Raw genomic sequence first — 11,020 nt, 5'->3', positions numbered from 1 at the left:
ATTATTGGAATTATGAATGTTTTCTCTCTAAATTTTGAAGAAGAATGGTGTTAATAACATTAACCTTCAGAGCACTTGGGTTACGCTGTGATCCAAAGCTCACCTGCAGGTCCACTTCTGATGGCAAAAAGAAAAGCAGCCAACGCTCCTCAGCGACATTAGAGGTTTGTCGTCACCGGATGTTGCGAACGCAGAGCACATAAACACCTAATAGGCTTATTGGGAACAATCACGTTTTCTAATGAGACCCGGTTGGTTTGGCTGCCTTGTGCTGTGTTTGGATGCTCTCCAAATGTGTCTGAACACACTCCAAATTCCAGCTCAGTTATGCTTGTCAATGTTCGGGAGGATGGACAACTTTTTAAAACAGTTTCTTTCTACATAATGAACTCAAACTTTTTTTTTTAAATAACCATTAGGCGATTCTAGTTCCTTCTCACAGTGTTTTCAGTGAGCAGCGCCTAACTCCTTCTTTCCCTTTTAATTCCTTTTAGGTGGATACTAATGTTTTTTTTTACAATCTGCTTTTCAACTTTTCCAAAGCTTTTGTTAAAACTAGATACAAAATAAAACAATGTCATGTTTAACACATACTGTATACTTTTCCCATACCTGTTGAAATGTCATGTAAGTGTGCAGGGGGAATTCTAGGTTTCTATCCAGGACCTGGTACCCTGCAACAAAATCTTGGATAAGTGGAAGAAGACCACTGAGGAATGGCCTAATGGGTACAAATAAATATATTCATTAAAATTATCTTCATTAGCATATACAGCTAATGATTGTAGTGACATCATAGCTACAGGAACATCTGTCATTGAAAATAAGCTGCAGCTTTATATAAAACGAGTTGAAATGCAAGAAATGACATTTATCAATGTTTGATTTTCCCATCTTTAATTTGCCTATGTTTAATTTTTCAATGTTTGATTTTACAATGCCAAATCTCTTTTTCAGCATCATTGCCATCTGTCACTGGTTTAGCTCCATAGCCCAGGACATTATTTGCTGCTTGACGCCACTGTCGTTGTCGCCTAAACAGCCCTCTGGCTCCCTCTTGTGGCCATGTGCAGTCAGCACAAGTGATAAAGGAGAGCCGTGGTCCTCCGCCAAGTTGGCTCACACGTCAGAGAGAAACCTGTACTGGTGAGCGGACGTGTGCTGTCGGCGTCAGGCGGTTCCCGGATGCGCGGAACACAAACATGGACCGTGTGGTGGTGGAGGTCCCGATCGGCAGCGGTGAGATTTGTTTTTCCTCAGAGTTCCACGTCCCACACGCCTCTGCAGGTCTAACGCCAACATGTCTTTGCGCTGCAGTCGCCTCGTGTGTCCACTTGTGCACAGACGCTCCTCCTCCTCCTCCTCTGACGCAGGGCCGGTGCTGCTGCTGCTGCAGCCGCCGTGGAGCTGCAGTCAGCCAGGGCTCCGTCCTGTTTGCTCACACTGCTGCATGGTCTGCAGGTCGCTTTCCCCACAGCAGGCAGAGCTGTTATTGTCTGTCAAACACGGCCCGTTTCCTGCTTTCCTTCGCTACTTCTTCAGTGCTAAGTTGTTATTGCATTAGTAGGAAGGGACCAAATAAAGCTTTTCTGGTGGGACTCCCCTCTAACTTGCACTAGTTAAGTTTTAGTGGATCTAACAGCCAGGAGATGTATTTTGCTAACCTATTTTTTTCATGATCTTCGTGAAATTATCGGATTATACCCATCACTTTTTAATGTTATTGCTTATTTACTGTAAGGTAATAAGAGCTCCTTTCGACCATGCTTGCTTTGTAAGGTGCATTGTCTTGCAAAAGTATTCATACCCTTTTCTAATTCTTCCCAACTCATTTACAAATTAGATTTATTTTACTGCCATTTTATGTGATGGACCAAGACAAAACAATTCATAAATGTTGATACATAGTTTAACATTTCCTTATTAAGAAAAATCCATATAATGTGTTATTTATTTATTTATTTATTGCAAATCCAGCTGCAGGTCTGTTTGGGTATTTCTCTGCCAGCGTTACACTTTTAGAGACTGAAACTTTGCTCATTGGTCTTTAGAAAAATAGTTCGAGCTCATTTACCGTATTTTTCGGACTATAAAGGTGCACTTAAAATCATTAAATTTTCTCAAAAATTGATTGTGTGCCTTATAATCCGGTGCGCCTTATATATGATTAGCATTATGTTTACTGAGCGATTTTATGTGGTACAATGCCCTCAAAAGTCAGTTAAAAAGTATGACTTTGGTAAGGAACAAAGCCGCTCTGCTCAATGGATATTCGGAGCATATCCATATATCACTAGTCTACCACTGATCTCTATTTATTCTCTGGATATCCGATTGGCTGAAAACCTGAAGTCATTTGCCGACATCTTGATGCTCCCTCCTCTCATGGAGTCACACCATAAACATGCCGACATGTGTAGTTACTAGCAATATTACTAAAGGTAGAAATGTGTGTGTGTGTGTGTGCATACACACGCTGTGTATGTAATGTATAGATATACATGTACACTTGAGTGTGTATGGCTGTAAGTGAATCTTATAATATCATTTGCATTTCCTACAATGAGAACGTATATTAACCATGAGTGCTCTCTGATTACTGGGACTTTCCATGTGAATTTTTGGACATTGAAGTATAATAGTGCATTTCTTGTTGTTACTATGAGCAAAAAGCAAAATATGAATTTGATGTTGCCTTTTATTTTGCAAATTTATGGGATTTTGCTAGTGAGTAAACTGAATCTCTGTGGAGTGATTAAATTGGTTCATTAATTTAGCTCTATTGTAAATTTATGTCAGATTTAAAGGCTAATGCACAGACACAGCTTAAAAGTATATGGCATCATGCATGCACAATTTGTAAATACAAAAATACTATAGCATTAACAGACATGTACTTGTAATTCAGTCCTGATATAAAATCTTGAAACTATATGAAATATGTTATTATGTTATTACCATAACAATGTAATCAATACATTTAGCACTTTTTGCACATCATCAGCTTGTGTGTGTGTGTGTGTGTGTGTGTGTGTGTGTGTGTGTGTGTGTGTGTGTGTGTGTGTGTGTGTGTGTGTGTGCATGTGGTGTACATATATTTATATGTATATATGTATGGATATATATACGGATATATATATATATATATATATATATATATATATCTATATATATATATATATATATATATATATCATATATATATATATTCATCCATCCATCCATTTTCTGATCCGCTTTATCCCTCGCGGGGTGCTGGTGCCTATCTCCAGCATTCACTGGGCGAGAGGCGGGGTACACCCTGGACAGGTCGCCAGTCTGTCGCAGGGCAACACAGAGACATCCATATATATATATATATATATATATATATATATATATATATATATATATATATATGTATGTATGTATATATAATTATGTAATACTGAATCCATATTTAATTATATGCCAGTATAAGCTTTAGCCTATTCAAGTCATAGATCTAAATATATAGGCCTAGCCTAATGAAGTGTAATATAGCTGAGTCAAAGTGATGAATTTATCTTTATTTTAAAAGTCTTAAGCCCCCCTGAAAATGAGAAAATCATTGTTGTGCCGTAGCACACGTATTGTTTACATTCCGACTGGTCATAACTAGGGAGTACCAACATGGCGGCTGGTGACCTCATAGCAACGTGTACTACCAATGGCCAATCGGATATCCAGAGAATAAATAGAGATCAGTGGTCCCTACCTGATCAGACCCCTGAACTGTCTACAAGACTGCCTGACTGTAATGTCGAAACCAGAAGTTTATTTTTGCCTTATGTTAGAAACAGGGCAGAATAGTCCAACTACTTTGTCCTCCCAACAGACAGATAGCTCTCTCTCTCTCTCAGGAGAAAGCTCTGTACGTAAAGGGACGGAGTGATATTACATACTTGGGAAGAATATTTAGTGCACCGTATAATCGGGTGTGCCTTATGGTCTGAAAAATATGGTAAATTAGATGGAAGGTTTTCTGGGAACCTCAGTTCTCAAGTCGTGCCAAGAATATTCTATAGGATTTAGAGTATGTTTCATGGGGGGAATAGTGTTTTTAAAGAGTGCTGTGGCGCTATTGCAAAGCCCTGCGCTAAGACTAGAAATGAAGTTCCTTTTTTCAGGAGTAACAAGACATCGAACCACATCGATATATCAATTCATTGATTAATGATTCAATTACATCGATGCAAAACGAAAATATCCACCCATATCGTGACCTTTCTTTTGTTCAGGCACGAGACTATAGTGAACCAGTGCTGTGTTGTGATTATTATTTTAACAAAACAACAATGCTTATTTTCATTTAAATATCTAGTACTTGTAAGAGCTAAGAAGAGCTTAAAATGGTCAAATCATATTTCTTAGGTTTTTTTTGTGAGTTTTTATCAATCTAAATAATGGCATTAGTTGGGCAGATAGTATTGCATCATACCAGTCGTAACAGACTTTGTGATACGTGCAAACATCATACCGTCATCCAAACAAATGGATATAACATCATATTGTGACAAAGTTATACCCCTACCTGTTTTCTGACGTTTTCCCATGGTGCTGTAATGTATTCTTCAAATCCTTTCTCCTTCTAACCTCAGGGTTTTCTATTTCCTGCCCTTCCACAGTGCCCCGAAAGCGTCAGGTGCGTTTCTCCGCGAGGCACGACATCATCCTTCTAAGAGAGGTTATCGCCCAGAACCCCTTTGGTTCCAAAGAGCCAGGTGTGGTCTTTTAATTCTCCCTTTAGAGGCACGAATGCAGTGTAGACACAGGGATGTATCAGAAAACAGCTGCTCATGTGTGAGAAGTACATCAAACTTAGATCCGCTGTCATTCCCTGTCATGTCAGGGCGGATGTGGGCCCGTGTCGGGGAGATCATCACCGCAGCCCTCCAGGAGGAGAACTTTGAGGTAGATGCCAGGAGATGTAGGGAGAGGACCATGTTGCTGCTAGACTACTACAAGAAGCAGGATTTCCCCAGTCTGCGCAGGTTGGTTCATTGTTTAGCTACAATAAGCGTAATGTTTGACCAGGGAACATCAGCCTGGAGCTGGACGTGTCTCCCACGGGTTCTCAAACACTAGACGACTTGACTGTGGAGGTTTTGCTTTACCACAGGTTTGGAACAGAGAAGTTGTATGCTCAAAAGGAAGATTTGCTCCACGAGGTGTTGGAGCTAGAGGCTGAGAAAGGGCTGCTGGTCAGTGGCAACGGCACAAAGTACCAGGTGAGCACCAGTGGAACCACGTTATGAAGTGGAGACATTTGAAACAGTGAAATGCTGTTGGCTTACAGTGAACAAAACAAGTCTCACTTTCTGCAACATGCAAACCTTTTTCTTCATTGGATGTTCCTGAATTTACACTTAAAGAGGACTAGTCACATAATTTGACCACAAAAAAAAAGACACACAAGAAGACAATATATTCATCTTCAAATAAAAAAAATGTATGCTAAGCGTCTTTAGTCTTTACTTTAGTCCTTTTTTGGCCTGAAAAGAACTTTGCACCGGGCGTGATCAGCAGACACAAACATTGTTGTACCGTCTGCTGGCAGTATCAGGGAACTATCAGAAAGCAAGATGGTGACGATTGGAGCAGCTACTGTGAGTTAGTAGATCGTCCTGCAATGCCCCGCAGTAAAGTGACAGCTTGACGTGGTCCTAGACCAACCCTAGCTGTAGGGTTAGGGTTACTTAACCTCTTTCTTTCTGCACCTCCGCTGGATGTCGCTGCCTCACTCGGCTCCATTGCTTCTTCTCATGTGGTCTTGTTATGGTAAATATACACAGAAGCGCTTTGTTTACTTGCAAATAAAGCAAAAACAAAGTGTAAAACAGAAATTATATTATATAAGCTAACAAGACATGATAATTTAATCAGAAAACCGTTGCACGTAACCACAGCTACTAGCGCAGAGATTTGTAAAGTCATAGTACGTGACCAGGCCCCTTTGCACTGTACAGACAAGCTGTGGAAATAAAGAGACCTGACAAATCCTTTTAGTGTAGGATAACCCCTTTATTGGGGAAATTTTTAGTGTATAATTTCTAAAGTGAAAGGCAACTTGAAGTACAGATGATTTCCAGACTATAAATAAGAAATTATAACACTATAGGAGAAACTGCACAGTTGTGGTAGGAATACAAAGTCAAAAAAAAAAAAATATGACTAAACATAATCCTTTATTGACTCGTGTTAGATAAATAAAATGTTCTAATGTTTCAGAGAAAACTGACTCCCTGACTTACTATGGTATGTCATTAAATAGACTTTAAATCACAAGAATGAACTTGTGCAAATCTTTTGAGGTCTTAAATCTGTGGTATACCTCGATCCCCATAAATAGCCAATGCCTAGTTCACATGTGTCAAACTCAAGGCCTGCGGCCCGTCAAGGCAATTTATCCGACCCTCAATAGCCAAAAAGGACATATCATGTCATAAAGTAGAGGCATATATCCTTTTAAAGTGTGGCAGAATGATGAGTTTAATGTGCAACTCACCCCAATATCAAATTTTTTTAGCAGATAAATTATATAATCTGGGCCAATGGGTGCTACTTTTATGTTCCTGTGCATTTTTTTAAAATATTTTTTTGTAAACTGAAATTATGAAATCAAAAGTGTCCTCTATTCAGGGCCAACCAGCCCTTTTAATGACTTTATGACGCCAAAGTGGCCCGATATAAAAATGAGTTTGAGGCCTAGTTGTAAGAAACAGCAGCATCACTCAGCTATTTGATGATCTACCATTTTCCTGACATAGATAATACCATAGACATCATATACGTAGACGCCTCGTCCGGCAGGTTCTGCCTATGCTGCAGATGCGTCAGAGCGTCCGCCATGTTGAATGTGGCAAATCTGCAGTTAGTCTGAGTCACTTAAACAGTATCAAAGGGACTTTAATTTAAGAACATACTTTATATTCGTAATATTTTTATTTTTGTAATATTACAAGTTTATTTTTGTATCCCGTTGGCTTCATTCTCCTGACTTTATACTCGTAAAGAATAAAAATAATTAAAATAATCTAACCTGGCCCTATTACTCCAGGACTGAAATAGTTCTGCAAACTGTGACTATTCTGGAAATGTCCCCCTTAATTCTCATAATATGACGTTTTTCTCATAATATTACCACTTTTGTCTTTTTTATTTTTTTATTTTATTGTCCTGGGACCTTTTTTTTCTCATATTAGTAACTCTCTCTTTAAAACTCCCCCAAAATGTCTGTTCCTAATCTGACTATACCAGAACGTAAAATGTTCACATGTGACACGGTTTTATGAAATAATGAAGACCACAATGTTTAGATTTAACCAATTGACTTTTATATTCATAACACACACACACACACACACACACACACACACACACACACACACACACACACACACACACACACACATACATATATATGTATTTATACATATATATGTGTATATATATATATATATATATATATATATATATATATATATATATATATATATATATATATATATATATATATATATTTATATATATATATAAAACGGTTGGTACATTTCCATGCAGCACAGGAATGAGGCATTTTCTCTGATCAACGTTCACTACAACAGAACTTAACTTCTTTCTGCCACATACTACATGACGTACGAACCCGCGCCCCACGAGGCGTCTACGTATATGATATCTATGGCTACTTAAAGGACATAAGTTGATGCTTTAAAAGTAGAACCTTATTTTTTTTTTAAACTATTTCTGTTTTTAAACTTATTTGCTTGGCTTTTTACTTTTAGTGTAGGGATCATTTACTGTCTGTCACCTTCAGGATGAAGAGCGAAGGAATCATCTCATAGAAGAACTGACTCTGTCAGAACCAGACAAACCGGACATCACACGGATCATGCCACCTGCAGGTAATACGGGTTCACTGCACTAGTCAATGCTACGCCTTGCCACGTGTTGACATTGTTCTGTCATTTAATGTCACTTTGTACAAAAATAACTCATTACTAACGAATGCCAATATTTGTTGCAGCATGGGTGGGGGGGGGGGGGGGGGGGAGTTTAAAAAAAATCCTGTTTAAAGAGCTATTTATAAAAAAATGTCTAAGCTTTTACTTCAGGTTTCAGGTGAAGCACCTGCCACCTGTGTATTTATGTCTGTCTTGTTCTTGAGATATTTAAAAATGCTTCCCAGGTGTTCTGTTTCCTTCAGATTTTAACGCTTTCTCTCTCAGTTACAGAAGCAGAAGACGAGCGGGAGCACATGGCGGAGCTTTCGGAGGCGCCCACAGCCAAGCGGCCGTGCCAGTGTTGCTGCCAGACCTACTCAGAGATCTTGAGCTTTCTGGAGAAACGCTCGGAGGCGGAGCAGCGGCTCCGGGAGGAGGAACTCTCTCTGCGTCGAGAGGAGCTGGAGATTCAGAGGAGTGGCATTTCTTACGATGGTTTTAAATCCAACTCACTCACAGGGCTGGCTCAAGGTCTTTTGGGGCCATAAGCAGAAATTGATTTTGGGCCCCTCTTCCCGTTAAGAACATCATCACCACTAATAGCATTTCAATAAAGAATTGGTCAAATCTGGGAGATGGGGCCGGATAACTTACAGATAACTGGGTATTAATTGCTCAGATGTATTTGTAACCAATCTTAAATTAAAATCAAAACGATACTTTCAATTCTTTAAGATGAAACAGTCAAACAGTTAGATCTATAGTCTGGATTAAAAAACTCAGACCAAACAGTAAACAATAATTTATTATTCTTCATTTCAGGTAAGATTGCTCTGGAGAGAGAACGTCTTGAAGCGGAGCGAAACGAAAGGGCGCGGAGATTTGAGCTGGAGAGCCAGGAGAGGCAGGTCATTTTGGACCTGCTGAAGGATAAGGTGCTGAAAGGCTGAAAACGAGAAGGCAGCACCTGCAGCGTGTCTGGGTGGGAGGGAACATGGAGAGTGGCGCGAGCTGCGGTGAAGAGGAAGGACGACGATAAAACTAGAAGTGGGAGGATGAAAGAGAGGAACAGTGAGCCGAGATTTTAAAAGAGGTCGGGGCTGTTCTGTTGCCATGGCCTCTCTGAACGTAAGTAGTTAGCTAAAGTACTATACAGTTGCTACAGGAAGTTGCTCATGTTTCAAAGTGATAAACCGAGAGTTTTTATCACAGCGCTGAGAAATCACAGACAGAAAACTGGACAAAGTTTCTGCGCACACACATCTATGTAATGTGTCGGATTTGTGGACAAGAGCTGGAGATCTCTCAATGCAAGAAGGAGCTGCTGAATCAAGGTGGAAGTCTTCTGCCTTTTTACTTCCAGTGGTAGCCATATTAATATGAAGACACAATATTTGTGTTACCTGTTGCTGTTCACACTACTCTGGAACCCCCCTCCCCCCTCAGTGCTTTGCTCTCAAAATGGTCAGAGATGCTGGTCCTCTGGTAAATGAGAGACTCTCTTAATATTCTCCAACATGAGTTTTCTAACAGGTCCACTGTGGATGCTGTTTCCTTTACTCTCCATTCTATCTTCATGCACATTAAAAAAATACTTCCACCCAGTGAAGTTGGGTGTATACTTCTACTAATAAACATTTTTAGATTCACTGTGAAATCTCTCCGGGTGTCCCTCAGGTTAGTGAGCTTATACCCCTGCTGATTACTCTTAACGCACATTACTGTGTACCTGCACATACAGCACCTGCCAAAACTATTCTTACCCTTGGAACTTTTCTACTCTCACAGGAAGCATCCATGTACGTTTCGCTTTCTTGACACTTCTGTTAAATCACCTAAGACATAGCACCAAATCGGACCAACTAAAGGCAGCTGGGAATCCCTATACCACAGGAATAAACACACAGAATGTTCAGAAAGTTATTTCCTTTTTTTTTTTTTTTCTCTTTTTTTTCCTTTTTTTTCTTTCTTTTTTTTCCTTTTTTTCTTTCTTTTTCTCTTTTTTCTCTTTCCCCCCCCCCTTTTTTTCTTCTTTTTTCGTTAGGACAGTGTTTAAATAAAAAAAAAAAGAAATAAAAAAAAAAAAAAAAAAAAAAAAGTTATTTCCAACTTCTTGAGAGCATTTGGACAGACTCTGTATATTGGACTATATCTCACATGTCTTACAACCTCGAAAAGTGAGAGACCACTTCCATTAACCTTGATCTAAGACTTAAAGGAAAACACCTAAAGCACTCTCTGATGGTTCCAAGTTGACTTTCTGTCTCTGTGTCTTGGATGTGTTGCCATCTGTTGGACCTCTTTTCTGTTGGCAGTGTAGATTGGCATCTGTAAATGTGAAATTGAGCATGTTTTGACTTCAAACAGGTTACAGAGACTAATTTCTGATTAAAGAGCTTTTGAACTGTTTTGGCTTTGTTTCAACTAAGGAGAATGAATGCGGGCAGCAGGGACTTCATGGACATGTTTAGGCGCAACCTGTGAGTTACCTCTCTGTGTTATCCGCTTGTTAAATGCAAGTACACAGGCTACTAGTTGTTCACCCATCTTCTAAAGACATGCATGTTAGGTACACTGACATTCCTAGATTAGTTCTGACAGTGACTACGTGTTTGCTTGCTGACAACCTCCTAAAGCAATGGTAGTAATGCCTGATCACATAAATACAGGCCAGCACCAACTGCCCAGAGCTCATTATTATAGGTGTGTATAATACTCCATGTGACTATATGAGTCTGTAGGAAATACCAAAAATAATTGTAGTTGACAATTGTCCCCATCACAATAGAATACAGAATGGGTGGATTAAAAAGTCTAAACCACGGGGATCCGCATCTAAGCCCCAAAGGATCCCATTTTCATCCAAACGATTCAGTTTGTCTGTCACACAGGGGTGATAAATACCTTCTGCCACAGGTCATCAGCGGAGTATGTCTTACTTGCAGGAGATTAATCCCAGCAATGCCAGAAAAAAAGGAAGTTATCCAAGAACAGATTCTGTACTGTGTTGAAGCTAAATTTCAAACATCTTTGAAGGATCAAACATGATGTTTTAA

At 39.4% G+C, this 11,020-nt stretch overlaps 1 protein-coding gene across 1 annotated transcript; it reads left to right on the top strand.

The window, feature by feature from the left end:
• Positions 1-1,090: 1,090 nt before the first annotated feature.
• Positions 1,091-9,884, top strand: si:dkey-45d16.4 (trichohyalin). Its single transcript, XM_012873144.3, has 7 exons — positions 1,091-1,239; positions 4,647-4,742; positions 4,871-5,012; positions 5,141-5,249; positions 7,838-7,925; positions 8,250-8,441; positions 8,787-9,884. The coding sequence occupies exons 1-7, from the start codon at positions 1,203-1,205 to the stop codon at positions 8,912-8,914; spliced, it is 792 nt and encodes a 263-aa protein (XP_012728598.2). The 5' UTR covers positions 1,091-1,202; the 3' UTR covers positions 8,915-9,884.
• The last annotated feature ends 1,136 nt before the right edge of the window (positions 9,885-11,020 follow it).

The sequence above is a fragment of the Fundulus heteroclitus genome, chromosome 5 (assembly GCF_011125445.2).
Source record: "Fundulus heteroclitus isolate FHET01 chromosome 5, MU-UCD_Fhet_4.1, whole genome shotgun sequence".
Taxonomy (NCBI): domain Eukaryota; kingdom Metazoa; phylum Chordata; class Actinopteri; order Cyprinodontiformes; family Fundulidae; genus Fundulus; species Fundulus heteroclitus.
Note: the sequence above shows the minus strand (reverse complement) of the source record. Positions and strands in the feature narration are given on the sequence as shown.

What these genes read in the sequence shown, in the direction of transcription:
- si:dkey-45d16.4 (XM_012873144.3), top strand. Translation starts at nt 1,203, where the DNA reads ATGGACCGTGTGGTGGTGGAGGTCCCGATCGGCAGCG. An exon ending in GATTTCCCCAGTCTGCGCAG is followed by an intron (nt 5,013 to 5,140) that starts GTTGGTTCATTG and finishes GCTTTACCACAG; the next exon opens with GTTTGGAACAGAGAAGTTGT. An exon ending in GGAGCTGGAGATTCAGAGGA is followed by an intron (nt 8,442 to 8,786) that starts GTGGCATTTCTT and finishes TCTTCATTTCAG; the next exon opens with GTAAGATTGCTCTGGAGAGA.